Genomic DNA, 24514 nt, shown 5'->3' with positions numbered 1-24514 from the left:
GCTGTAGTGTTCCTCCCCTAGCTAGGGACAAGCTCTAGTGCAGTCAGGCTCTCTTCAAACCCCTGCTTGTCAGGATGTGAGTCCGATTTCCTGCAGGTTACTGAAACCAGGACACTCTCCTGCTCTTCACTAGGTGTTTGTTTAGCAACCATAAGAAGCCAAGTTCAAATCAGCTTCCTACCTACAAGTCCCTTTAGTCTCTGAAATTGTCATTGGAGAGGTAAATTTTCTCAGAAGCAACCTTTTCACATGAAAGCACTATTGACTTCCTTACCAGAGAGTTACATATCTTATAGGAGAGAAAGCAATACTCCAAACACAGGTGCTTCTTTGTGCAAGTTTTAGTACACTTTCTCTAAGCCATGACTCCATGCAGAAGCAGCAGACTGCCCCATTGCCCTGCTCCCAGGTGCCCTTCTCTCAGCTCTTCCTGACTTCCACCACAGTCTCTGGCAAACAGGGACACCATCTTTTTCTAATCTGTAAGTCCATTCTTTGTAATCCTACCGTTACTCTGGATAAACTGCTTTTTTACTCAAGAAAGCTAAGCATTTACACTTACCTTGTAACTAGCTTCCTGATGCTTTGTGTAAGGTTATGCATGTTATCTTTCTTGTTTGAATCTATTGACAGCCTGGCTTGTTCTAGCAAATAACATACCCTAAACAAAAAATAAATGCCATAGTAATGGGAATTTTTTCAGACAATTCCCCTTCGTTACAACACTAATTTTCAGTAACAACTTCATTTAGAGTTCCTTATGCCTTCAACTTCTTAGAAGTAGTTAGAATTAAATGAAAATACAGCCATCACCAACAACCATCTCTTTGCTACTGAGAACTTAAATGAAAACACCTAAAGCAGTGACTATGCTTTGCTTCTGCTCCACAACAACCATGGCCTTTCAATAACCTCAGGAAGAGCGAGCTAACTGGCCAATATTCCTGCTGATGAAAGGCACGCATCTACGAGATGGTGCAGTGTCTGGCAGTGCCAGTGCTTGCAAGCAGTGAGGTGCAGTACAAGTAGGCTCATGGAGCAGCACAGCTGGAGCTGCAGACTACCATCACACCACACATATTTTAGGGGATATTCTCTAGGGTGCCTCTTGCCCATTCCCAGGGACTGGCCACCCGTCGCACCTTCCAGTTTAGCCGCTGCTGAAAGAGAATTCAGCATCTGTGTGTCCTAAGACTGCCTTGTAGTGCAAGCCAAAGCATGATGGCTGTGAGTTTCCCTTCAAAAGCACATTCCTGATCCTTGGTTCAGGCTCCCAGATCCTACCATAATTTCACTACCAGTAATAATAATGCAAAGATCAAGAGTCAGGTTGTCAGACTGCTCATGCCTCTCTCTACAGGTTAATTCCTTCAGACCCGAAGGCGTTTGCTAACTGGAGGCATCCAACAGCTGAAGTGATGCCATCTTGTGCTTTGGTCTTCAAAGGCTGATCTTCACTGAAGATCCTGGCATCTGTCTGCATGTCACGTCATTTGTATGATGGAACAAAGAATAGTGCTTGCTTAGGCTCCCTAAGAAAACAACACAGAGGAATGAACATCAAGGAACTGTCAGTAAAATGTGTAAGTAGCTGCTTCAATGTGAAGAGTGCAGGAGGAAAAGTAAGTTCAGAAAGAATACATGGGAAATCCTCTCCTCACATGAGTTCAGGCTCCTTATAAACATAAATGTCTGTATGAAATGGCCCCTAAACAGTAAGAAAAGTAACAAAAAAAAAAAAATTGTTAATTATTCAGAGAAAGAAAACATCATGGAAGGATAAGTGGAGAGTGGAAAAGAAATATGGATGTCTTTTGGTGTGAGGGAGATCACCTGATCCCACTCGGTCTGAAACTGGTAGCAGGGGTCTCCATGCATTTCAGCACTGGCAGATCTGGATCCATGAATACAAACAAGAAAGCTAAAACTAATCACATTTTTGAGAGGATCTGTACAAACACATCAATAGTATGAACAAAAATTTACTAAAAATGGCTTCAAAAGCAGCACAAAACAAGCCACGAGAAAAATTCAAAACTTCATGGGAAGATAACAGTAAGACTTAGGACAGAATTGAACAAAAAAACCCACCAACTCTAACACTTTACATAGATGGGCAAATTAGACCTTTACTTAATCTTAATGCAGCTTTGGTGAAGGAGCCTGTTGCATGCAGTCTAAAAGAAGCTGGAAGTCAGGCCTTTGTTTCTGGACCACGGAACAACTCCAACAAAAGTCAGGCATCACTTCGAAAATGCATTTATCCTGTGTGACTCCCAAAACAAGTGTTAGCTGAGAGGCAGGAGGATGGGGAAGTTAGCAGGGCTTCGGAGGAATGGTTGTGTCAATGCAGACAGAGCCACTGTGTCCAAAGGAGGTATAGCTGTGTCCCTCAGGAGGCATTGCCAGCTTCGACTGTACTCCTTGTGCTACCTGATCATGAAAGGTTACCACACTATTGCTGGGACAAGCTGCAGCAAGAGAATGGAAAATGACAAAGGTGAAGTCACTCCCTTAAGTGATAGAGAGCACAAACTGTTGTACCATGTAAGTGACCTCAAACACCAGAATTGTATGAAGCAGTCAGTGGGAAGGTAATGAGAATTTTTCCCAGAGAGGTATAGGCACCTTTAGTGCCCACCAGGCAATGGTGTTTGAATTTATTCAACCCTCCCAGGACTGGAGCCAGTGTCCTTGTGAATGCAGATTCAGGCAACTGTTGCTGATGGCACAGTGAAACCAAGGCCATGCTAATAAGATGCAGAAGTGATGAAACTGAAATTCTTGGCATTTAATTAACTGCCAGGACAACATGGGAGTAGTTCTATAAAACTGCACAATATATGCACATAAATTAAGAGTATGGATTTGTACTTACTAGTAGAAGCTGAGTCCTGATCCTATCAGGTAGCCACTTTCCTTAGACCTGCCTTTTAAAACTTCAACATATAAAGCAAATCCTCTTCACAACAAAAACACTCATGGAGCTTATCTGAAGCCCAGCATTGATACTGATAGTAACAAACTGAAAAAGAACAAAGCAAACTCAATAGATACTAGTTGAGTCATGTAACATGAAAGAAATCAAGAGGGTCAAGAGAATATATGATTGCAGAAGTAAACCCAGCATCTTTTGTTGTGGTCAGTCATTTTAAACCCAATGCCCCTGCTATCATCTCTGGGGTTCAGCAAGCATGGAGGAGGTTCAGGGAAGCTCAGAGGCATTGGCCCTTGCATTAGAACTGTCCAGGGCATGGCTATGTGGTTAACTTCTTCCCCTTCCCTCCCTTCATGTTCCTCTCACATGAAGGTAATCTTTGCCCCTGGGAAAAATAAGAGGTTTGACTCACCTGGGTCTGGCACTTGTCCATCATGATGGTACCCTGCACAAGAGTGTTTAGTGCCTAACTTAGGAGCTTCAAATCTATTGATTGATTGCAGAGCCTTACCTCCCACAGTGGACCCCCAGGCTGTTTGAAACCTTCATTTAAATATATGCTATATTGTTTCAGGTGTCCAAAGTTTTATTTTACTTCTCTAGTAAATATCTTCTATCTCCCAAATGAGAACTTTGGGAAAACTGCTCCCACAACGCAACTTAAAAATCACCCTGCAGAGACCTTATGTTCCTCAGCCTAAATCCAGCCTTCAGTGTGTCTTGAGTTATGAGGTTGTCCAGACCACTAATAGAGGAGCAGGGGAATTTACACCAAAAGGAATAAACAAGCCAACAATAAAAATAACCATTTATCTCTTCTTCCTCCCCAGTGTCTCACTCCAGAGGTCACTGTGTTCTCTCATGGAAGCAAGGCTCTATAATGTGAGTTTAGGCACTTTAGGCTAGGCGAGTACTTGCTCACTTTCCCCTGAGTATATTTGGTGGATTTTTAGTTCACATTTTTTCCTTGGATAAGTCTGAGAAATAAGCAGGGGCCCCAGAATAGAGCTGTTGGTCAGAAAAAAGTCCAGGTCAGTGGGGCACATGCTTCGTGGTTCCCTGCTCAGCCCAGGGTTACTCAGCCATTGTGGTAGGAAAGAAAAAACCTCCCATCCTCATGTTCTTCCTATTTTGCATGAGGTTTGCTTACAATAGCCTCAGCTCAGTGGACTGAAAATGCAGGTTACAAGAGGGTACATCTAGCCCTGTGCAATCTTACATGCATCAAGGGCTCAACAGGCAGGTTCTGTCCATGCAGAAAGCAGCCTGCAGAGCCCAGCGGCCAGTTTATGAAAGCAAACCCCTGCCCAAGTCACTACAACACCATGTTTTTCCAAGCAGCAGGTCCAGCACCATCTAGAAATAAGCACAGCAGTTTAGGAAGAGCGGGACAAACACCACTCACCAAAAGCTTCCCCTTGCTGAGCTTCCTGTGGAAACCCAACTGCCTTGTAAAGATACTGTTGCATGGGACAGCTACTGCCTTTCCTCTCATTTTGGTGAGCTCCAGCTCCAAATCTCTCCCTAAGATTATTCTGCAGACAGGATGAAGCATTCAACAGGGTTCAGTTTGGCTCAGAAGTTGTTTGGGATTGACTGGGTTTTTGGAAAACACAGCTCCCGCAGCTCAGGGTTTCTGGCTGCAGGGACATTGTGCAGGCTTCCTGCTGCCTTCCCAAGTTCTGCTGCTAAAAAAATAATATCCCTTGCACTTCCAAATCATACAGCATGTTTTGTCAATGCCCACCGTTGTTTAAAGCCCCTCCGGGCTCCTGCTGGGGACATTATTTCTCTCTGAGTTTCATAGGCAGCAGGGGATTCTTCCTGATTTTAAAGAGGGCTCCCATGGATCATGAATAATCTGTGACGTTCCTAACACAGACCGTATCCAGTTGTCTTGTAACACACAGAAGGGCTCACATGTGAAAGTCCAACCAGTAGTCTGAGCGACCTGTGAGTATTTTGAAATGCTTTGAATCAGAAAGAGGAGATCTGGGAGGTCACCCAAAGAAACCACTGTGCACACAGCAGTTTCAATATGCTTATTGGAAAATAATGTCTTTCTAAAAGTTTGCCAAATATTTGCTCATGTCCTTAGCCCTCAAAGGCCATACCTCAGCTGTTGTAACTCAGGCCAACCCATTTCTTCTTGATTAATACTACACAGCACACAGAAAGATGCCCAGTTTGATGTAAAGACAACCTAGTGAGGGACAGCACTGCAGCACCTTGCTTAGGAATCAAGTCAATGTCCTCCAGTGCTGTGAGCAAGAGGCAGCTCCCCTGGTCAGGCAGATCTTCCTTAGGTATCTTCTCTGTGTACCCCAGGCAGTATCTTCAGGGCATTCATCCGGCTCTCTGCTCTTTTATTCCAGGTGCATATGGCCATTTCTCCATGGAGGACAGGCTAAGATAGCTTGCATCTGGGCACCCTGAAGCAGGTCCGAGCACACCAAGCAACTCTCTGCAGGGACATGCTTTGTGTAGCTGTGTCATAGGAAACACACTTTATCAGCTCTCTCTGTACCTCCTCTAACACCTCCTGGTTTTACTTTTTAAATACAGAAGAAGGGAAAAAAGATACTATTATTATTCACCTCCCTAACAGAATAACTACTATAAATAGTTTATGAAAGTAGTGGGTGCAGTTTATTGGATAGATTCATACAAAGAAAGGACCTTGAAGTTCAATGGAGTGAAATGCTCATTAACAATGATCACATATGAGCATATACAAATACACTATGTATCCGCCAAATACTGATTAATGAACTGAAAGATTAATTGTAAAATGGGTAAATAAAAAGCTGGAGAATCACTAAGTTAGAATGCTGCATATGCACTAAAAATGATTTGATGTATTTGTCAATAACTGTAAAATATTAGACTCACCTTTGAGAATGCATTTTGGCTGCAAAAAACCTTGATCACAACCTCTCTTTCTCTGCCACACACGAGTACATAGATCATTATTTTAACAGTCTTCAGCATGGGGGTAGATCATAGGGCAAGAGTTTGAGGATTTTACTCCTTTTGCCACTGATTGATTGTGTTAACAACCAAGGAAAGTTGGATTTCTGCTACGTTTCACAGTTTCCCTTTTGTAAGTGGGATAATATTTCTTACAAGTTTTTGTAAAGCAGTTTGAGATCTTGGGGAGAAAGCAGCTATTTAAATGCTCTATGTTATTATTTTAGGCCCTGATTCAGGAAAACATCTAAGTATATGTTTAAATCCTGCTGCTTTAATGGGTCAAAACCACCTACTTTAGGCTAAGCTTGTATTGATGTGGCATTTCTGAAAAAGCTGCCCTAAAACTTCTAATTATCTCTATTAAAAATATAGCCCATTGAAGCTTATTTAAAAGATAGAGTTAATTTCGAAAAGGGGGAGGAAAAGTAGCAAATTAATGGCAGCTCAGCATATTGAAGCATTACCTTCTGTGTTTAGTTCAGATGAGAGAGGCATGCAGGAGTACCCATGCCTTTTTGATTAGATGCATGCAGCAGACATTAGGTCCCCTCCAAGGATCTTCAGACTTTATGGATCTGGGAGCAGCTCCGCGTTGTCATCAGAACAAAAAGAAATCAAACTCTTTTTCTCAGAGCTGGGCTTCTTCCCCTGGCTCCCCCCTCCCATATTTGTATGTATTTCAAGAGGAGAGTTGGGCTTAGCTTGCTCATAAACTGCAGTTCCTGGGCGGACCCCACACACAGCTGGGCTTTAGCGGCTGGATCCGCCTTCCCGGAAAGCCTAGCCGGGAGCCTCGCAAACTCGGGGCTCCGGGCTTGACAGCAGAAATGCAGAAGACGGGCTGCACCGAGGGAAGATGAATTGGTCAACGCCGTGAAGCCGGGCTTCTGGTTGCTGGCAGGATCCAGAAAATGGGTTACCGGAGAAGACTGGGTCTGCTTTCCTTGCTGCTGCTCTCCTTCTGTGAGTACAAAAATGTTTCTGGTTAGAAAGAGTATGTTAAGCAACATACCCTGCAAGGTCGTTTATTTTTCCTTCCTCCAGCAAAATAGCTAATCTTTGATTTCTCCCCTGACAGCAATTAGATGGAGGATTGGAAATAGCTGAGAGTTTAGTAGAATACACTGCTACAACTGCATCAGCTGTGTATTTCTCTTACAGCAAAGGGCGAGCGATTGCCTTGGTGAAAAGCTCTGCGTTCTCGCTTGGAGCAGCTCGCAGATGTCAGTGTTTACAGTGCAAAAATATATATAGGTCAGCATTACTTGTTGGAAGTTTTTATTTTATAGAGGGAGATTAAAAGTAACTGAAGTGCGCCGCTGAATAATCTGGCTTCAACGGTGTCCAGATGTGATGAAGTTTGCAGCTTAGAACTTTTATCAGCCCCGCTTTATGCACAGAATTAATCGAACTATTAAAGAAGGAAAGAAGTGGGGAGGGGGAGGAGAAGTGTCTTTGCACAACATCTGGTTAGTCAGCAAACCTTTCCAGCACTTACGTAAAGATTTCTTTGTAATAAGTGCCCTGTTTCAGTTTTGATAGCACTTCTTCAATACTGTAGATAAAACCCTTCAACAGCACTTGAAAATGTGCCCATCCATGGTTTAACTTCTCTGGTTTATATCTTGATGATTGTTTTATAACAAGGAATAGATTTGTATATAAGTGAGTGTTATATACACATCTTCTAAGTATGTGTGTGTGTCTTTCTGTATATACAGTGCCTATGTATGTGTATACACACATATATCCCTATATAGCATATATTTATATATTTGCATGGACAATGGCACTTTTTACAGTGAACTCTTTTACAAACACAGACCCATTCCCCTCGCTGTGGAAATTCCAATGCAACTGAAATTTCTTTTTGCTCAAAGCAATGAAGTAGGAGGATTATAATTCCACTATTTTTGCATCCAAGTGAAACAACTGGGGGCAGGGATCTGTATCTGCATTCACTTTACAGGGGTCCCCCTATCTACAGGAATAGGGAATGAAAGAATATTATCGGTGTGTAGGCAAATACAAGCCTTCCTGCAACTCCTGAAGCAAAGAGACCCAGATGGAGGGACTTAGGACAAAAGGTCTGGTTGACTTTTCAGAAAGTTATGGAGGTACATAGAATTCCTTATTGTAGATAATACCCTAAAGTGTGATTTGAAATGGAGGACGCTATACCGATAACATCCTGCTAAATTAATCACATTTGGAGCAGAACTGAAGGAATTATTACAAGGTATTATTTAAAGCACAGCCTTGGGTTGTTTTTGGTAAGAAAGAAGACCACTAATTATCCTTCAGAAATACCTAATTTTGGAGTTATTTAACTTATGGCTTCCTTTTTCTGAAAGGCAAGGGTTTTAATCTGAAAGAAGCCAAACCAAAGCATATTATGATTACTAAGCTCATCCAAAAGGTCACATGAGTGATATGATGACAAAATTTGCCTCTCTATGGGGAGAAAAAAAAGTAAGCCAAAGCTTGCTTTCCAGCTCAACAATGATAGACATCTTCTGGAGCTACATCCACTTCCCTGAACATACAGTGCTAAGGTTGACCCTACAGTCATTCTGAGGCAGTAAAGTACACTGGGATCCCACTTTGCATTGACTTTAGGGAGAAGGGAAAAGCAGGTTCCCCAAATTAACGGAAAGTAGACATCCAGCTGTTCTTCAAGCAATAAATCCCACAACTCAGCTTGGTGAGAGCAGCAAAATCACTCCTCATAACACAGAGATTCAAGACTTGCCATGGCCCAGATTGCATCTCTCTTATCCCAGAATAACTCCATCTGAGCATCCTTAGGGACTTTGCTGCTCTCCGTAAGGGTTTACACGAGAGCAGGAGAGATCCCAATTTGTGCTCCACATTACCTGTCTCTATCCCTTTATCACTAATATGGTTGAGATCAGACAGCACATCTGACTGCTTTCATCCATATGTGATAGAGAAAAGGACTGTAGACTGACAGACTGAGATTTCAGCTACTGGATTTCCCCATTTTTCCCTGGCCAGCCCTAGCAAGGTTTCCAAAAATCTACCCTTCAACTTCTCCTCAGTGGCAGTGGCTGCTGGAAGGCAGCATTTTTATGTGGCTTTCTCAGCAGGAGGTGCAGACAGGAGCTGGAGTTGCACCACCGCTAACACAAACTCACACAGGTGAGCGGGGAATCCTTCCAGAGCAGAGAGCTGGCACAGTTCTGGATTTACCTAACCTAAGACAAAAAAAATTACAAGGATCATTGGGGATTGCAAAACCTGTCTTACAGTGCAGGGGCTGAGGGCTTTCAGTGTCTTTGGTTTGGAGAGGAGGGAGCTGGGAGCTGAGCTAGGCATCATCTGTAACCAGGTCCCAGAAAGATGCTTTCTGGCAAAAGGCTTCCTCTTCTATGGGACACAGGGAAAACAAGATTTACATGCTGGAAGTTAAAACCGGGTGCTTTTGTGTTAGAGCACAACACAGTAAAGTTGTTCCAACAGGTTATTACTCAGGCTCAGGATGTGGTGAATTTTTGTGCTCAAAGCCTTCAAGACTGCAAGACTGTCTGCTCAGCAGACTATAACCCATTCAGAAGCTACGTACTTGATATCAGGATTACTGTATTGTGCACTTGGAAACACTACAGCCTTAAAGTTAATAAACAGGAGTTTTCCTGCTCTGTTTTGTATCGGAATCAGGAAAGTCTCCCTTGTGATCTGTCACGAACAGGGCTCAGGTCAGGTCATGCAAGCATGGGGGTGAGTAAAATCTTGTCTCACAGAGAGGAAAGCACCACAACTCTCTGAGCTGTTGAGACAACCTAAAGAATGTGAGCTAAGTGTCACTGGTGTGACGACGGCTCCCAGGGCATGAAGAGCCCCAGGAGCCCAGTAGAGTGCCTTTGGGCATTCAACCTCCAAAAGAGGATATGAAACTTACCATCTGCCAGGGCACGTAGCACTTAAGAAGGGAGAGCTGTACCCCAGGGGATCTGCTGAAGCTCCAAAGAAAGAGAAAGAGGATTTGTGAAACAAGGGAGGGCTGCAGGTCTGCTGCTGCAAGTCCAGGTTTGGGTCTGTTTTCCCATAACTCAGTCTCCCATTAAAATTCTGGCTTGCTAAAATATCCTGACATTTTTTGGTGTGACTCTCCTGGACTCCCTTTGCCACCGTCCCTCAAGGCACTTTGATGGCTTCACAGAAAGCACATTCAAGGTGGTATCTCTTGGCAGGTGGTGGCTCTCTGAAGCCACATGCTCTTCTCTGCTTACACAAACCAGCCCCAGTTCCTGCAATGAGCCTCTTTGGCTAAATACATGTAGCATATATAATTCATAAATCTTGACAGGGAGCTCCGGGGCTGTCAGGGAAACATCTCTGGCTTTTGATCTGCTCAAGAAATCTCTGACCTATCCCAGGCTCCTCAGGCAGCTCATTCAAGAAGTTGGCCTCTCATTTCTCAGGTCGCCAGAACTAAAACCAGGGGTCATACTGCCACCAAGCTCCAGCCTGCTCCTCAGGCAGGGGAACTATTGGGATTGCAGCCCAACACCAAGTATACACACAATCCAGTAACATGGGATGAAACCTGAGCTAGTGAGAGCATGAGAGAAGAGGCTGAAGGAAGAGTCACCCTCCATTTCACAAGCAAATGCATCCATTTGTAGTAAGGGACTTTGCATGCCCAAGGCTGAGCTGGAGCAGCAGAGCAGACCCCTCCTCTGAGGCTATGCAGCACATGGAGGTGGGTGCTGCCTGCCCCAAGACACATGGGTGTGGGGTTGTGATAGTCCTCAAGTAGCAGCATATTTTGTTTTGATGTTGTTTTTAAGGCAGCCAAAACACCACGGAAGAAATTATCACCCTCAAAACAAACCAGGGGGCTGCAGGGGTCCCATGTCAGCTGAGTGTTGGTAGCTGGGTTGGAAGGAGGCACAGCATCCCACTGCCTGAAGGAGAAAATTGCCCATCCTACCATGAGGCTAAATAAGAACAAAATTGCAATATGTTCTCCAGTTAGGAAATGAAAGGGGAAAGCACAAGAAAAACCCTGACAGTGCAAACCCAGTGTCCTCTGCAGTGTTGGAAGTGGTGTTAGGCTCAGCAAGGAAAGTGATGGATTATTTTGAATTTGCCTGTACACTTCTCCAAACCTGATGCTGCAGTTTCAGCCCCTGGTGCAAGTTAGACTAACAGAAGCTGGCAGCGTACAGCTATATCAGATTTATGAAAGCAGGCATTTCCTCTCCCCTTGCATCTCCAGCTTTGCTCAGGCCTGAGAGGGGCTGGTCATCATTAAAACTACTCAAGTCTGTGTTTTTGTGGGGGGCGTTTGGGAGGAATGTCCTTTTTGAAATATAATTCCACGGATCATGAAATTAAAACACACCATTTTCTAACAAAACCAAACCCAAACCTGATTTTTAATGGCGTTTCACTGGTGTTATCACTACTAATGATGGTCACAAAGACATTTTTGTGTACTAGTAGTAAAAAAGTTCAGCCAGCTGCAATCACATTTGTTGCTCCCATTAGAAATGGAGTCCTGAACAGATGTATCCCACACATTCACTGAATATGCAGAAAGCAAACATTGGCATTAAAAACAGGTGACTGGGGGCTTTTATTCTGAGAAAGTATTCAACTCTATTGCCTGTCCTCCACAGCTTTATATTGTTTCATGGTTTGTTCTGTCGAGCTTATTTCCTCGGGACATTATTTTCCTCTCCCCTTAGTGATAACTCTTTGCAACAACATTTGCTTTCAGCCGGCCTGCACAGCATTGCAGTTTGCCATAAACTAATGAACTCTCCCATAGATTGTCGTGTTTTCAAGGAAGCGCAACATCTGATCTTTTTATTAAAAAAAAAACAGTCCCACCAAGGAGACAAAATCAGCAGCTCCCACACACTTTGCTCTTTTCACATCCAATGTTTAGTGCTGTGTGCCAAGTGAAAGCCTCGCGCTGGAAGGGGCCTCCATGCAGAGGGGAGAAAACACTACTGATGGCTGCTTGCCTTATCAAACCTGTGGATTACAGCTACACTATCTCCATGCTGGACCCCAACTGTGGGATAACATTTCCTTAGGGATCTTCAGGGGGAAATGAAGGGGTGGCTGAAAGCCATCTTGGCCCTGGCTTGCATGCGCATCCCCGAGTTCAGAGATGACTGTTGTGATCCTGCCTCCGGAAAGGGTCTGTAACCTCCACCAGAGTCATATTTCTTGATTGTCGGTTCATCTTTATGTTACAGCCCATTCACGGCTGAAACTCTCTCCTGCCAACTGCTGGTAGCTGTCAATCTTTCAGAAGTGGGAGAGCCTGTTTATCATGCAAGCCCCTCTGTGGCCCATGCTCCCACCAATTATGCTGCCTCAGGACTTACCCTTTCATGGAGCTGTTCCATTGCAGTGTTTTGCTTCCCACTGATAAGCCAGGAACGTGCCTGACAAATGACATCTGATTTATATACAAATGCATCTCGGCGTTGGGGCAACTAATATATCCAGCTGTACACTGCAGCCTGCCAGTCTGCACTGAATGGAGGACTATTGCCACGTGGATTCTAGAAGCTCCGAGGATATTCCTCAGCCCAAGTGTCACCCTTGACTAGACAGGATTATTTACATCTGGATTCAATATTAAAATAAAAAAATATTAAAAAGAAGACCATTTCAGCATTTGCGGTGTGCGATTTGCAGCGATCAGCAGGAGCAAGCTGCAATGGGGAGCTGATGTGCCGTTCCAGCGGTGGCAGCTGCTGAGTGTCACTTTGTGGAGTCCTGCGCTCCAGTTCAACCCATGCCTTGGCCACAACTCATTCTCTGCATGGCTGAAGCATTATCATACGCTCTGCCTGGGCCTGCAGCAATATCTCTCACCTACCCATGCTGTGGATGGAGATGTTCCTTTCAGCTCCATGTCATTTACTCTCCACTGGACATGAAAGTCCAGCCCTTCAGGGTGAGGAGATGTCCAAAGAAAGCTCTTACAAGCAGCTTCCACCCTGGCTCCAGAGTCAGTGCTGATGATGCCTGAAGGTATCTGAAGGAAACGTCTGCCTGTTTTCACTCAGGCTGCAAAGAACTGTTCTCCCTGACTTGCAGCATATCATGGCAAGTCCTCTGACCATGCCTGGTCAGAGCCTGGGAGCTAGACAGTCCATGTCTCCAGGGCTGTCACACCCTAATATGTGCCCTGCATGCAAAGCAGTGCAGGGGAGCTTGTGCCAGCAACTGGAAGCAGTGCAACCATGGCAGTCAGCAAACAGGGCTGGCTTATTGCCCAGGTCTGGGGTCTAGGCAGGGCTGAGCCCTGAAGCAATCACCTAAGGTGACACCAACTGATCAGATCCAGTCATTTGATAAGGTATCTCGTTGCCCCAGTATCTGAGCATCTCCTAATCTTTTTGTGTTGGTGGACAGTAAACAGTCCCTTCAACACACCTGTGAAGATGTTCCCTCTGGGAACAACACACTTATGTTGCTGCTTCTGGGAGGCCCAGAGATATGCCAAAGTGCCTGGCCTGCTGGTTGTTATATGCCTTTTTTTCAGATCAACAACGTGAAAATCTCAGATTTTGATGCCGATCCCTTCTCATTTTAGCCATCCCAAACCAGAAGGCTTGACCTTGGTGCACTGTGCACCCCGTCAGAAAGATGAAACTGCTAATATGAATTCATACTGTGCCCAGCACTGGAAATCTAGAGAAGAATTTCTTCTCTTCTGCAAAATCAGCAAATCAGACCCCTTCCTGTAAACAGTTCTTAGGAGTGCCATGACCACATGTGCTACAAAAGTCTTGACAACTAATGCTGGTATAGATATTTCTTTCAAAAGACCCATTCCTGTTTTCAGGTGGATCTTGAATAAGATGCCACTCATGCAGGATGAATGCCCATGTCCTCTGACAATGTTTGTCAGAGCAGGTCACTAGTTAACACAGTTAACACAGCTGGGACATGATGAGGAACATCTGTCTGATTTTGCTTGATAAAACTTCCTGCCTGGGAGACTCTAGACACTAACATCCAGCATGGAAGTAACTGAATCAGCTGCTGTCTTGCTGCATAGAGCATTTTTTCCACACTAGATCTATCCCAAAATTAGTCCAACCAGTCCATGATAGCAAACAAGACCCTTCTTCTTACAATGGGAAGTGACACACAGAGCCATAAGCAATGAGCAGTTGAATGAATCATCCTTCTTCAAATAGACCCAGGGTACAAGTGTCCACAGAAATAAGACCAATGAATCCCCTGGGAGCTCAGTTCCTGCCATGCCTTTAATATGTCAAAAGGCAGTCGGTGGTAGAAAATGGTCGCAGACATTCCCACCAAAGGCAATTTGTTTGGCTACAGATCTCAGCACACATCGAGCTCTGGTTTTGTATATTTACTCTGCGCTCACCTGTCTCCAAATAGCGTCACAAGTGGCCAACCTTGTTTTTCTCACCCATGCCAGGGCTATTACCCTTGCAACAGGCTGTGGCTTGGGAAGCAGCTTTTGGGCAGCAGCATTGCTTAGCGATACCCAGACTGTACACCTTTCAGGTGGTGTCCTGGGGCAGGATACTGACTTGAAAAGACAACGCGCCACTGCAAAATTATGAGATCTCAGAGTGGGGGGTGGCAAACAGAACATTTCCCTCTTTATCTGTTCCTCCATGCTAGAACAGCAACTTTGCCCCATGCACCTCATCCCCTGGAGCCACTGAGGCTCCCTGGAGCTGAGCTGCAGCTCTGACCAGGGGCTGGAATCTGCAGAACCTTCACCTGCAAGAGTGATCCCTTGAGAGGTATCACACTGACATGCAAGCTCCTGTTACTTTCATGTGTAGAGAAAATGCGCTTCAGGCCCTGTCAACAGGTCTCCTGTTCCATTCCTGCAAAAATTCCTTTCCAAAAACCTGCTGCCTCTGCCCTCCTGCTATAGATCTCTTCTGCTTAGAAAAATGGAAGATATTCACATTGAATTCTACCCTATTGGACAGTGCTTTTTGGTAAGTTAGAACACAAGCTCCTCAGACGATATTCTTTCAAGAGATCGAGAAAGAAGTGAAAGAGAAGAATGCACCATCTATTTATGTGCTAAATGTGGGATGCTTTAGGAGAAGCAAGAAAGTTTTTTGAGTCTGTAACCCAAGCTAGGTTCAAGTTCAAGTTCCCTCTGACAGCACAAATTACTTAATTGCTGTTAGAGCTGGTCTAAATGAGGGCAAACCTCATAATAATTTTAGCAGACATAAAGAATGGGCAGTGCTGGAACAACTTGATGACAGCACATGGACAGAGAAGTTGATACCCTGGAGGGAAGGAATGCCATCCAGAGGGACCTTGACATGCTTGTGAGGTGGGCTGGTGCCAACCTCATGAAGTTTAACCACGAGAAGTGCAAGGTCCTACACCTGGGTTGGAGCAATCCCAGGCACAGCTACAGGTTGGGCAGAGAAGAGATTCAGAGCAGCCCTGTGGAGAAGGACTTGGGGGTGTTGGTTGATGAGAAAATGAACATGAGCTGGCAGTGTGTGCGTGCAGCCCAGAAAGCCAACCATATCCTGGGCTGCATCAAAAGGAGCGTGACCAGCAGGTTGAAGGAGGTGATCCTGCCCCTCTACTCTGCTCTTGTGAGACCTCACCTGGAGTATTGTGTGCAGTTCTGGTGTCCTCAACATAAAAAGGACATGGAACTGTTGGAACAAGTCCAGAGAAGGGCCACGAGGATGATCAGGGGACTGGAGCACCTCCCGTATGAAGACAGGCTGAGGAAGTTGGGGCTGTTCAGCCTGGAGAAGAGAAGGCTGCGTGGAGACCTCATAGCAGCCTTCCAGTATCTGAAGGGGGCCTATAGGGATGCTGGGGAGGGACTCTTCATTAGAGACTGTAGTGATAGGACAAGGGGTAAGGGGTTAAAACTTAAACAGGGGAAGTTTAGATTGGATATAAGGAGGAAATTCTTTCCTGTTAGGGTGGTGAGGCACTGGAATGGGTTGCTCAGGGAGGTTGTGAATGCTCCATCCCTGGCAGTGTTTAAGACCAGGTTGGACGAGGCCTTGGGTGATACGGTTTAGTGTGAGGTGTCCCTGCCCATGGCAGGGGGGTTGGAACTAGATGATCTTAAGGTCCTTTCCAACCCTAACGATTCTATGATTCTAAGTAACAGAACATGTCTGCCCCAGCAGCATGTCTCACAGTCCCTTGCAAGCCCCGCTTCTCATTGGGAATCCAAATAATGCAAATGCAAAAAAAAAAAACAAAACTAGTCAATGAGGAAAAGTCCACCCGAGACTGGAAGAGCAGTTCCAGAATAATGTCTCTTTGCGGGCTCATGAAAGTCCTTCTAGCAGATGGTAAATCGAATGTGTGCCAGGAATTTCAAACACTCCTCAGGAAGTTCATGTAAACCATCAGTAAACCATTTGCACTTAAAACAGAGTGAACCCTCTTGCCCAAATGTGACCCAGATAATGTTTCTGACATGTTTACGTCTTTGGACAATACCTTTAAATTTCAATTCCATCTATTCATGGAGATCCAGGATTCCTGCAGAGCCTGAAAAATATACACAGAACTAAATTCCAGAGTAAAGTGTGCTGATAAAAGTAAAGAAACCAAACCAAACCAAAAAACCAAACCTGCTGTGCAGTTTACTTGAGTTGCAGTAGTTAAGACAGAGCAATGTCTGCAACTGACTTGCAGCTCACTTGCTTTTGCTGTTAGGTTCATTGCTGCTGCTTTTCAAGGTAGAGAGGGGGACTCCTCTCTGCTCTATCTTCCTCAGAATGAGGTGCAGAAGCTGCTGTTAAACACGATATAGGATAGACTGTTGGCAGCTCTGGAGAAACAAGAGCAACAAGAATGATGGCAACAGCATTGTGGAGTTCATTGACTCTTACCTTCTACCTTTCAGCTCCCAGACCTACAAGTGCTGTTAAATCCTCAGCAATTTATGGAACAACTTGCAACAAAATGAGTTCAAACCACCCGTGCGTGGCCAGGCTGTGACTCCTTCTCCCAGCCAATGTGGGAGGAAGGCAGAAGGGACTCATTTTTTAGACCAGGCTTTAGTCAAAACTGGATCACTGCAAAGCGATCTTCAAAGGGCTGAAATGTCAGAGCCCCCTGAAAGCATGGCATGCGAATCCCCAGTCATCAGAAGGCACTTTCCATGGGGGACATGCTAGCTTAGCCCTCTACAAACTTCACTGGCAGCATATGCACACCACTCCACGGCATACGTTAAAGCATCGCTTTGCCCTGCAAACCCCCCGATAAGCAGAGGCACTGGCAGGGCTGCTAAAATTGCTGTCAACATTGTACACAGCAGTTTCCCCTCCTCCTTGGGCCTTGAATAAACTTCTCTGCTTTCCACCCTACAAAGAGAAATAGCACATTCCCCTCATGCGCCATCTGAGCTGGTGGGAGTTGCTGTGGCTGTGGGGCCATGGTGTGATGCTGGTAGAGTAACCACACAGGACTGGATGTATGTATAGCTTTTCTTTGCCTGAATCCCAGCTGTGGAGTTTTGTCCCTCCCAGACCCCAAACTTGTTGCTCAGGCTGTGCTGCTGGCTTGGCTTACCATATCAGGGCTTTTCCAATGCTGCACGGGGGTAGGAAGAGCAGCAGAAGGTGCAGAAGAGAAAGGAACAGGGACAATAGGTTCAATGAAAGGAATTGTTGCCAGCAGAGATCTTGGGTTGCACCTTCAGACACAGGATGACAGCGGGACTTGGTTTGCATCATAGCTCCTCACATTTGACTTTCATAGCCCAGTACTTAACCAATGCCCTCCAAATGCCTAATGAGATAAATATAGTTGTTATCGGGCAAACTCACAACTGCTTTTGTCTGCCAGGGAGGTTTTTGCCTGGCATGGTAATGGTTCTGTAGGAACCTGCTGTAATTACTCAGCAACCTGCAACAGCCAGCACACACTTGGCACGTAGGAAAAGAAAAGATCCTGTGTTGAACTGCTGTCCTGTGCGACCTGAGGAACTCCTGTGCTTCAACTCTCCCTCAGGCCACCTTTTCAATGACAGATGCAGAGCATCCCTGCTCACATCCCAAGTGGCCTTCAGAATGGCCCCCAAGCCCCTAACTTGTGGGTTCTCTTCTGGTTTTAGGACAGCTGTGCTCATTGAAGGAGTCAGCAGAAGGCTACCTCCACATGGAGCTGTGAACTTGTCCACCAGCATTCCCTTCAGGGCTGTCCTGTTTTGCCCCTTTAGGACCCATCATCTTCCCCTGGGATCATGGCTTGCTCCCAACATTCTGTTCAAACTGCAGTCCAGCAAGTGGCAAATGCTGCTACACGATCCATCAGCCCAATCAGGTGTAATTCGGCAACTCAGCTTAACTTGGACTTAGCTACTTGCCTGGGTGAAGCAGGTGCCTGGGTGCCCTAGGGGCATATGGAAAACCAGTGCAAATAACATGCACCTAGGTAACCCCCAGCCACCGACTTTGCTGATGTTTCAGTGAAGAGCATCAGCAAAATAGATGCAGAAATACACATAACATTTCAGACATTGCTGAATGTTTCAAAGACAGTGAGAAAAACAAACTAAATAGTGCAGGGCCACTTGTGTTTCATCCAATCTCCATTCCTCCACCTTCAGCTCAACATCTCTGGGTGCAAACTGGTGGTAATAGGAAGGATGTTGTCTGTAACACCAGGAAGAAGAATGCTGCTGAAACAGCTTGAGTTCAGAGTCTAATGGGAGTATAGTTTTTGCCTCACCTGGTGCTCCTAGTCCTTCCAAAGTTGAGCAAGGTCAGAACATTCTCCCCATCATGTTGGGCTGGGTCTGCTGGGCTTCAGGACCTCAGGTCTGCAGTGCTGGCTTGCTTTGCTTTTCAGACTTCAATGTTAAACTTTCTTTGGTGAGTAATTTTCACGTTTGAAGTAGTTCTCCAGCTAAAAGGCAAATGGTATGCAAACATAACATGTTCCAAGGAGCAACAGAAGTCCACAAAGATGCTTAAAAATTATTAAGTGAAATAAACTTTATCTTAATAGCTTCTTGGGAGTAAATGGAGGGGATTTGCTTGTAACACCCTGTCATGTTGAGCATGCAATTTTTCCATATTCTAATGGTTTGCATGAAAGCTTGGATGCAAAGTAGCCACATGGAGATGGGGAAGATCCTCCAGGAACTGCTTTGCATGTGGAAATTAATTTCAGTTCAGCCACTTCAGAACATGTTTTCTGTTTACTTTCCACTGACACGGAATCAGCAGCGGTTGCATCACATGCGGGATTGGTTAGCCAGTTACATAATGCTTAATAAATCCAAGAGAAATAATATGAAACACATCACCCACTCTAGGAAGAGTAACAGTACCTCAGCCGGTGTCAGTAACCCATCTGGGCTAGGCAATGGTGAAGCATCTGAACCCGATGCTAGGGGGATGAGGGGTTGTGCTGCTGCACAATAGATGTGATTAGGAAAAATGCTTGGGGTGTGTTTAGAAGCCTTGAAGACAGACAGATTGCCTGGACAGACTATGTGTCATGGTAAGGGTATATCAAAAAGCAGAGCTCTCACTCCTGCAGAGAGAGCAGCTCACCCAAACCCACAGGGCAAGGCAGGCACGTGCTCACGCACCCAGATCCAGCTGTATCTACTGCTCGCTTAGGGCATTACTTCACCTCATTAATTTTCCTCTGAGTACTTGGTAAAATCATAACGGCCCTGTAACAGAAAGAGCAGGGTTTGGCAATTAAGCTATTTACCACAGAGTGTTTTCTCAGTAGTGGCGTGGAGGAGAGAGGACGCTTTGCTGAGGTATCAGTGCTGGTGCCCAGGGAATGAAGAGGAAGGGGGACAACCCAGGATGGGGCTGCCAGGCTAAACACAAAACAGTGGTGCTGAGTTGCACCCAAAAGAGTGGGGTGTGCAGGAAGACGACAGTGTGAGTGCCCCAGCTCTCCCAGGAAAGCTGTCCAACCTACAGAACCATTGCTCCAAGCACACTCCACTGCAACGGACCAGTTCTCCTGTCCCACATTTCCCTGCCTGCTCTGCTCCCTCACTTTACTCCTAATCCCAGGGGAAAGCTGCTGCTGCCTTCACCCACCCTGTGGTTAAATACCAGCAGAGGAAAAGCTAGGGATGAAGGGGTTAACTACTTCAGGCTCAGCACGAGCCAAGTCTGTAAGTGACTCCCTATTGCTATTTCGAAAAGAAGCTGAGTGGAAAGGGAAAGGAAAATAGAAAAAAAAGAGAGAGGTTTACTTTACAACCATCATTATTTCATCTGCAGAGTTTATACAATGGAAAATAAAAGCCAGGGTACACGAAGTCAAATCATTTCTGTTTCATTAATGGTATGGAAATCGTTTTGTTTTTATAGAGGAAAAACAAATGTGAACTCGATGTGTGTGTGCGCGCGCATGCAACTCCTTTCATTGCAAAGGGCAGAGCAGTGAAATCCAGAAATAAAAAATGACTCAGAGGCCGTAGGATCTATGAGTCAGTTGAGCTGTTGTTGTTTTTAAACACAAGCAAGAGCACAATATGGCAGATAATTGCCTGTGCAGCCCTCCGGTCACAGGCGTCCCCACCAGCCTGGCCATCCTGCAGTAGCACGCCTGCTCCCTGCCAGCCCACCCCAGCACTGGGCACCACCCGAACCCTGAACTGGCACCCAGACCTCCAGGACCCAATCCCAGAGGGGCTGAACATGGTTATCCCAGCAGGAGCAGCTCTGGGGGAACAGAAAGTGAAATCCGGGGCAGGAAATTTGATATCTCCTGGAGGGGAAACACCTTGCTATGGGTGGAGGAGAAGAATCCCTGGCGTTGCTCAATTTCATTGCCTTGGGCAAGAGCAAGATGGGCTGTGACAGTGGATGGGAGAAGCAGTTCTAAGGGCAGACGGAAGAGCAGCGTGGGGTTGGATGCACTGCCCCTGTCCTCACCCACAAGCACAGACATCAACTTACTGAAATCAAAGAGAAATCCCTCTGGCCAAATCCTCCCTGCCAAGTGCCAGGTATTGTCTCAGCAGTACTGGCTTTCTTGAGGCATGACCCTAGGGTACTGCTCTAGGAAATGTCCCAGTCCCCCAGAAGAAGGGTCATTGCACTGACGCATAGACAACTTGTAAAGGGTACCCAAGCAACACCGGAGATTACCAAAGCAGAAGGACAGACAATATTCTGCAGAGCTCATCTCTCCCCGGGGTGAAGTTAGATCATGATGTAATTTAAGCATCTGAAAGAGATTGGAGAAGTCTGCTGGTACAATTCATACCCAATTTACTTTGTAATGGGACTAAGCAGAATTTGCTAAACACTTAATTTAAAGGGATATTTTCACAAAGGAAAAATAAGTGGTGGAATAAGTCAGTTACCAGCCTGTTTGAAGAAGATCCAAGCAAACCAGAAATGTATACTGCATGCCTTTCTGGCACTGGAAAGCACTGATGTCTAATGCAATCAAAATCAGCCTTTTTTTATTCACCAGGAAACATTACTGGCTCATATCTTGCTCCATAATGCACTCTGCCAAGTACAATATCTATTATGCAGAAAGATGTGGGACCACATACCTGAGGGCAGAGCCTGGTCTTCTGAACTGAATGCAGCCTGAGAGCTGCTGGGTTTCCTGGGGGATCTGGGTGTTTGTGTCTTTCAGGAGCAAAAACATGGGATAATAAGTTTTTTCAGCTCCATTTGGTCTGCTCTACCTCTCCTACAAAGATAAAGATGCAAACTTTGTAAAACACATAGAGTGGCTTGGTACTAAAAGCCTCTTCAGTTCAACAGCTGAAAGTAGCACCAGATTCCACCACTGGAGAAGCAAAACTGTGCTGGAGGAAGCCAAGCTGCATATGAAAGGAGGCACTAGAACAGATTGCCCAAGGAAGTTGTGAATGTAGCACCCTGGCAGTGTTCAAGGCCAGGTTGGAAGGGGATTTGAGCAACTTGGTCTAGGGGAAGGTGTCCCTGCCCATGGCAGAGGGTTGGAACTGGGTGATGTTAAGTCCTTTTCAACCCTAGCCATTCTGTGATTCTATGAACATCTTAAGCCTAGTTCTGGGGAGATCCTGCAACACTACAGTGAGACCAGGCGCTTTCTGACAGATCTAGCTCAGGCTGGAGCTGCCTGCAGGAAATCTGGGGTCTCTGCTACACAGGTCATGCTAGACAATTGCAATGGTGGCTTCTGACCCTGCATAGGATCTCCTTAAATCAGGGACATAGGAATTAACCTGATGTAGCCCATCTGTGGCACTAGTGATTGCTTCATGGAGGAGGCAGCTGAGAAGCAACCTGCCAATGGAGAACACCTAGATCCTGGTGTTCTCACATGGGTCAGCAAGACAGTGGAATCCATCAGCCCTGCTGTTGCTTAAATCCTAAAAACAGGTACTGGATATAATATGGAAAGAATTTGTTTGTTCTTACAATACTTTTATGAGAGGCTCTGCTATTGTGTAATCATGTCATTAGCCATGCATGAAAGCCCAAGGCAAAGCCTAATCCTAAATTTAGCAGTGGATGAAGGACTTGCTGCTGAGCCCGGGCTCACCCAGGTGGAAAAGCAGGTCTCAGCACAGGCTGGGTTTCCATCAGGCCACCTTCTGGGGGTTTCCAGGAGCAAAATGGCTGCAGGGTTGAGATAGAGGTGCTCCCCAATCCTGTTTTATTGTGCTGCTGTCAGAGAAAGCCACACAGCATGGCAGCTAATCTCCCAGGCCTTAGTCTCTCCAAGTGCAAAGCATGGGGATTACAGGCTTACTGACCTGCATGGAAAAGATGATGCAGGGAGCTCCCAGAGCCGCTGCAGTATTGGCAAGCTGGGAACCCCTCTGCAACTGCTGAGTTAGCATCAGCCCCATCCCTGAGTGCTTAGAGAAACACAGGTAGACCTCACTGTAGAGCATTAATGACCTAAAAATGTTCATTTTTTCTTTGTCCTTGAAGAATAAAAAACAATTTAAGATAAATTTACTATTGAAAGATGGAGCATAACCTGAAGGACCTATAATGGCAGTCCTATATGGCAGAGGCCTTGGTCCCCTTCTACCTGGTGAAGAGGAGAGCTGGGGGCAGTTCAAGTGTCTTAACACCTCATACCAAGCACCTTTCCTTAAGCCTGTCTGGTGTTTAGTTGTCACAAAACAGCATGCTAGAGAGAATAATTGAGAATTAAAATTGCTTGTTCTGCCCCATAGCAAAAATGCATTGCCTGCCATCACTTTGGCTATGAAGCAATGAAGCAGAAACTTTCCCTATAATGAACGCACTGTGCCTCCACCTCCATGCACCCCAGGCTTGCTCCTTAGTGATTCACCCTCTTTGAGGGCTGCAGTGTGCAAAAAGCTGGAGCCAGAGTTCAGTGGTGGATGACCTACCTGCTCTCTGGGGCTGCACTGGTAGACACAACCTAATGAGAGCCCTGTTTATCCCACTGGGTTCTTACCCTGCAGTCACCATTGGCAGCTGAGCACATGGCAAGCGAGCAGAAAGCTCCTCTGCTGGGAACTGACTGCTTCCGCTTCTGCGGAGATGGGATAGTATGAAATTCTCTGTGAGAGCTGTTTTAGATGACTCTCTTCTGGGGGGAGGAGAATGGGTTATTGACTACAGCAGTGGGCCTTGCAGGTGGCCAAGCAGAAAGCATGGATGCCCTGAGGACGAGAGGTACTGCCCTAACATGCATGAAAAAATATCCTGGTGTCCTTGGGTGGTGGTATCACCCCTGCTGCTCTTGCAGGAGACTCAGGCAATTCTGGTGTAGTTTTGTCCTTTATTCCTCTACTTGAAAAATATCTGATATTCTCTCAGTAACCTCTCTGGGGTCCCCATTATAGATACCAGAAGACTTGATCCCCCTCTCGTGCATAAGAGAACAAGCCTTCCTATTGATAGGAAGCCAAGCTCACTGTGAGCCCACCTATCGGTGACTTCAAACCATCTTTCCAACTGTCATTCCACAGTAACTTTGACTAACTGTACTATTTATTGGCTCACATCACATACTTATGGCTTCAATTTATTTTTGGAAAACTCAACCCACATTTAATTAGTTTATAGTTTGTTCCAAGTTTTGCTTATCCAGCTTTTTTTTTTGTCTTTTTTTTTTTTTTAAGTTTGTATTTTGATGTTTAGCATTTGCCTTGGCAACATCTGGAACCCCTTTATGGAAGTGTATTGTTACTTTTACTGCTCGTGCAGCTTTATTAAATCATCCAACTATTAATATTGAAAGTGTTCATCTGGGTCTAATCAGGGCCAAGATGAGTGATGTGGCAGTTAAATTGCACCTACCAGCTAATGGTTCAAGGACACAAAGTCCTGAAGGAGCTTGCAGTGGGCTTTGTGCTCTTCTTTTTAGCTTCCTAGGAGAAGTAGTGGGGGAAAAAGCAGGTATTCCTGCTCTGACTTTTCTTTCAGAGCAGATAACAAAACTGCAGCCTGAGCTAGTTTAGAACCATTTGTCTCCAAAGAATTTTGTCTGGTTACCACAATATTTCTGGATCTTCTTTCCATATTTAACTCTTTCCTCTGCCCTGGCTTCCCCCCTTCGCAGAGCAAACGACTGTCAAGTCAAGATCCCCACCACATGAACCACTACAAAACTGTCAGAGCTGACATTTTGCTCTGAGAC

General features: G+C 45.4%; 1 protein-coding gene and 1 long non-coding RNA gene across 2 annotated transcripts in view; both read left to right on the top strand.

Annotated features, from left to right (window-relative positions):
* Positions 1 to 1478: 1478 nt before the first annotated feature.
* On the top strand, positions 1479 to 5840 carry LOC134157674 (uncharacterized). The gene is made up of 4 exons (XR_009962404.1): positions 1479 to 1622; positions 2447 to 2594; positions 3769 to 3820; positions 5314 to 5840. It is a non-coding gene; the product is annotated as an uncharacterized LOC134157674 (long non-coding RNA).
* Positions 5841 to 6670: 830 nt separating this feature from the next.
* Positions 6671 to 24514, top strand: part of LOC134157658 (TGF-beta receptor type-2-like) — a 34085-nt gene continuing 16241 nt past the window's right edge. The window contains exon 1 of the mRNA XM_062606860.1: positions 6671 to 6874. Coding sequence (XP_062462844.1) covers positions 6823 to 6874 — 52 coding nt within the window. The 5' untranslated portion in view covers positions 6671 to 6822. The remainder of the gene's footprint in view (positions 6875 to 24514) is intronic.

Source organism: Pezoporus occidentalis, unplaced genomic scaffold (genome assembly GCF_034315485.1).
Source record: "Pezoporus occidentalis ecotype Australia unplaced genomic scaffold, CSIRO_AGI_Poc_V1 ctg12, whole genome shotgun sequence".
Taxonomy (NCBI): Eukaryota; Metazoa; Chordata; class Aves; order Psittaciformes; family Psittacidae; genus Pezoporus; species Pezoporus occidentalis.
This window is presented reverse-complemented; position numbering and strand designations above follow the sequence as displayed.